Source organism: Panicum virgatum, chromosome 4K (genome assembly GCF_016808335.1).
Source record: "Panicum virgatum strain AP13 chromosome 4K, P.virgatum_v5, whole genome shotgun sequence".
Taxonomy (NCBI): Eukaryota; Viridiplantae; Streptophyta; class Magnoliopsida; order Poales; family Poaceae; genus Panicum; species Panicum virgatum.
Window position 1 is genome coordinate 952022 of NC_053139.1, and position 4172 is coordinate 956193.

The window sequence follows — 4172 nt, forward strand, 5'->3', positions numbered from 1 at the left end:
AAACATGAAGCAGCGCCATAGAAGAGGCTGGACATGTGTCAGGGTCGGGGAGTAAGAAGAAAGCTCTCGAAGCGAGAGATATTTACTGGAACAGTAACATGCAGGTGGAGTGAACGGAAGCTGTAGATTTACCATCGGATGCTGTAAAAAAACTTCACTGATGTGGATGCCCTGATCATTCCTGGAGCGGTGCGCGTTTAACATATAGAAAAGAAATATGTAAACTATACAAATTTTTAATCCGGACCACATGATCCACCTCCAAAGGAGGATTATGTAATTTTACACTTAACCGCTCATCTCTAATCACATTTTTACAAATCACATCTCCCACTATCCTGCATACCTTACATGTTGATCGTATGGCCGAGAGCATAGGCAGGGGCGGATCCAAAGGGGGGGCTAGGGGGGATCAAGCCCCCCTACCTCCCCAACATCAATGGATACCCCCCTAAGCCTCCTTCATTTTTAGGAAGAAATTATGAAGAAGAAGGGGAGAAGAAGAAGAAAAGAAGGGGAGGAAGAAGATGAGAAGGGAAATGAGCCCCCTCTAGATGTGTTTGCTAGATTCGCCACTGAGCATAGGGTAACAATATGGATACTCACCGAGCGCAGTCCGTCGCTTTTCTCTCAATCCACGCTGGCCACACGACCACTCAACCACCAGTGTGGACGCGGACCCGAGCTGCTCAGTCATTCTTTGTGTAGGGGAAGTGCGCTTAAATCATTACTTGATTATTACTCTGGTACCCGAGCCTTCACATAGTTAACAAATACATTGGTACAATTTCTGCCCCCATAACCACTGAGGGCTCAACACAGGACACAAACAGAGCTCACAAAGACAAACAGACAAGAGTTTGCTCGTCAGCTATAAAGCTAAAGAAACTGGCTTCATTCCCTGCCAACCATCACTGCAACGGCAATGGTAGTTGAAACACAAAAGTAGCAAGCCCATTCCGCGGCTTTGACACCTCTTGAGAACCACTTGATCCCTCTCCTAACAAAGAACGGGAATTCCACTATTAGAAAGATTTGTGTTAAGGTAAACCAATCAAAATAGAATGGAAAATAGAATCTTAAGTAAGCCAATCAAAAAAGAATCTAGTGCTCCTTAATTACCTCATAACTTCCTCTTGTTTCTTGGCTCTTTCCAGCATGTCTCGAGCAGATTCCAGATCATATGAGAGCCTCCGTATTGCAATGCCGTCCTGCTAAAGGTGCAATTCATTCCCCCAGGGAAAAAAACAGAGTAAGCTAGGATGAAAGGATACAGTTTAACAGTAAGGATACATGTGCTAGCAAATGTTATATTTCTATCCTCTCATGAGCCAATGTCAGACACAAAAGATTTTAGAAATATATCGATCATAGGTCATGCATCCTCTCATATATCACACAGTATGCCCAGATTCAGAAGAGCTACTGGTTTCTTTTCTCCAAAAGGGGTTACACATTGCATGAACAAACACAACATAAAATCATTAGTATGTCCAGATTGTAAAGAGCTACCAGCCCTTTTTTCCCCAAAACAGACATGTTGGCACAACAGGTGAACATAAATACAGTATGCACACATTGGGAGGAGCCCCGAGCTACTGGTCTTTTTTCTTAATTTCATAGCAAATTTATAAATGAGAATTACTTCAGATACAGCCCAATTATTTGGTGGGTGCAATGATTCATGCCCATTGTAGTACCACGGCTGGCAAAGAACTTTCGTGATTATACCTCAAGACTATTCACAGTAACAATAGAAGACAAGCTCACATGCAGTTTGACCAAAGCAAATTGATTCAAAGAAATAATTAAGATTTTCCTAATCCAGGGATGGGAAATATTGCCAATATTTTCAAAGTAAGCAGATGCTGGTTTGACTAGTTGTGTGACGCCACCCAGTCCTAACAGAAGATTCAACAAGTATGCACAGGATATCTTTGTTTACAGTAAGTTAGTACTACTTAAAGCCAATGGAGATCGGGTGAGTGTCGTACCAATTAGTAGAGCAATATACAAGCATGTTTAATATACTACAATAAGGCAGTGTAGCTAGTGCCAAGCTGGTACTTGTGTTGCATCTATGTGCTCTTGCAGCTGATGGTGAACACAGGCGCAAATTATAAACAACACCACAACAGAACACAAAGAAGTAAATTCTACACCCAGCATGCGGGCGTAAATCCATCACCCCCCAGGCCCAACAAACATCCCTAATTGGATAAGTCACTTTTTTTATGAGTATCCAAGCACGAACCTCGATTTGGGGGAAAATTGAGTTAACTGCACCAACGACATGGGTAATGGAGACCGATCAAGATCAAAGCTTATGCGGGAGTCGGGAGGGGCGAACCTGGCTGGGGACGGCGTGGAGAAACTGAAAGCGCGCCGGCGGTGGCATACCGGTGCCCAAACAGCGGCCGAGAGTAGAAGCCGCGGGGGTCCACGTCCTCGTCACCAGGTTGCGCGTCGCCATTGCGGGAGGTCAGGGCTCAGGAGGCGGCGGCGGCGGGTTGGTGGGGAATTTTTTTTTTCTTTTTGAACTCTGGGTTGGTGGGGATTCGGGATTTGGGGGCATGCATGGATCTCTCTCGGCCTCGCGTCGCCTTCCCCGGGCCGGCCTCTGCGGGCCTTACTGGGCCTAAAATTTATGGGAATTTGACATTCTTGCTCCTATTTTTACCTCAAATGGTAATTTTGTCTTTATTTTTGAGTTGTGCAATTTTACCCCCGCTTTATTAAACGAAAGCTTCGTTTGCCCCTCTTTTTAACACTGTTAGGTGTATGCCAACTAAAATAATTAAAATAAATGAAAGGAAAACTCAGAGCAAGAGGAAAAGATCATACTACTTTAACTCTATATTCATCTCTCTCATTTCTCATTTCATAGCCTCACTTTTTCAATCCCATAACTTGAAAGGCGGATCTACTGACTGACGTGCCAAGGAGGCGAGCAGGGGCGAGGCAGGCGCGCGAGCGGGCGAGTGCGAGCACAGGACCAGGCCGGCGTGCTTGGGCTCGCGCGGTAGAGCGGCGCTGCGGGGCCAGATGCGGGCGGGCATGCACGGCTCGTGAGGGGGAAGCGTGGGGGCAGCAATAAGGATGGATCCGGATGGCTGAACATCTGAATTATCCGTATTCGTATCCGCTTAAAGTGTAAATATGGATATCCGTATTCGTATTCGATTTTAATATGGATGTCATATGGATGCATCCGAATCCGACTTTGATAACTTTTCTCTGTCCGATTCCATATTCGTATTCGAGAAATATCCGATCACATCCATATCCGTCTGTATCCGCAAAAAAAATTGACTTTTTTTTGGGAACCTAAAGAAAAAGTGACTAGTGAGGCAATCTTAAACTTATCTTTATATCTAATTACTTAATGATCTACACTATTTAAATTATTTAGAAAACTAGATAACTAATAATATATTTATTAAAATTAGTAATGATATAAAAAATTAACTTTAACTCTTTAATATATTTATTTCATGATTAAAATTATTTTATATGAGTCAAATTAATTAATTATTTAATGATAAAATATTTTTGTATATCTTAATTATTAAGAATTTAAATATTTATTTATTTTACCTTTAAAATTAGTATTATATATTTAATATAAAAGCTATACATATATAATTATATTTTTTTATTAGCTATCTTCTAATTCTTTACTCCCTACTTGTATAATGATTTTGATCTACTATAAAATTATTAACAAAATAAACTGATACTCGTGATAGCTCTGTTTCAAATCGAGAAGGTATCCGAATTCGAATCCGGATTCGAACTATCCGTTTTGTATTCGTATCCGATGAGATCCGCATTCGCATTCGTATCCGGATTAAAATGTGGTAAAAGGTGACATTCGGATCCGATTTCATCCGTATCCGATCCGAATCCATCCTTAGGCAGCAAGCAGCGGCAAGGTAGCACAGTAGGTGGCGACATCAGCAGCAAGCAGGCGGCAAGCAGGCGGAAGCAGGACAGCAGGCGGTAGGCAGAAGGCGCGGGAGCATGGACAACTTTTTGCATATTAAGATCCTTTATTTTTTGGTTTACTATCAAATTTTGGTCATCTTTGAAAGTTATAAAAATTTGGCTTGAATTTACAACAGAAAAATTCGTTTTATACCTATCAAATTGAGAAAATAGGGGTAAAATCA

At 41.9% G+C, this 4172-nt stretch overlaps 1 protein-coding gene across 3 annotated transcripts; it reads right to left on the bottom strand.

Moving 5' to 3' along the window:
- Positions 1–814: 814 nt before the first annotated feature.
- On the bottom strand, positions 815–2521 carry LOC120704978. Of its 3 annotated transcripts, none has more exons than XM_039989528.1 (3): positions 2351–2521; positions 1123–1214; positions 815–1022 (listed from the first exon to the last, which is right to left on the bottom strand). In XM_039989528.1, exons 1-3 carry the CDS (start codon positions 2471–2473, stop codon positions 1001–1003), a joined length of 237 nt encoding a protein of 78 aa, XP_039845462.1. In that variant the 5' UTR covers positions 2474–2521; the 3' UTR covers positions 815–1000. The 3 variants fall into 3 exon arrangements, with proteins under 3 accessions (XP_039845462.1, XP_039845461.1, XP_039845460.1); XM_039989527.1 differs by having other exon boundaries at positions 815–1000; positions 1123–1211; positions 2351–2512; XM_039989526.1 differs by having other exon boundaries at positions 815–1000; positions 2351–2510.
- Positions 2522–4172: the final 1651 nt, after the last annotated feature.

Excerpts from the sequence above, each read along its gene's own strand:
- LOC120704978 (XM_039989526.1), bottom strand. The coding sequence starts at position 2,473 with ATGGCGACGCGCAACCTGGTGACGAGGACGTGGACCCCCGCGGCTTCT. Across the intron at positions 1,215-2,350 it reads TCCACGCCGTCCCCAGCCAG|CAGGACGGCATTGCAATACG; the intron begins GTTCGCCCCTCC and ends TTGCACCTTTAG. Across the intron at positions 1,001-1,122 it reads AAACAAGAGGAAGTTATGAG|GAGAGGGATCAAGTGGTTCT; the intron begins GTAATTAAGGAG and ends GTTCTTTGTTAG.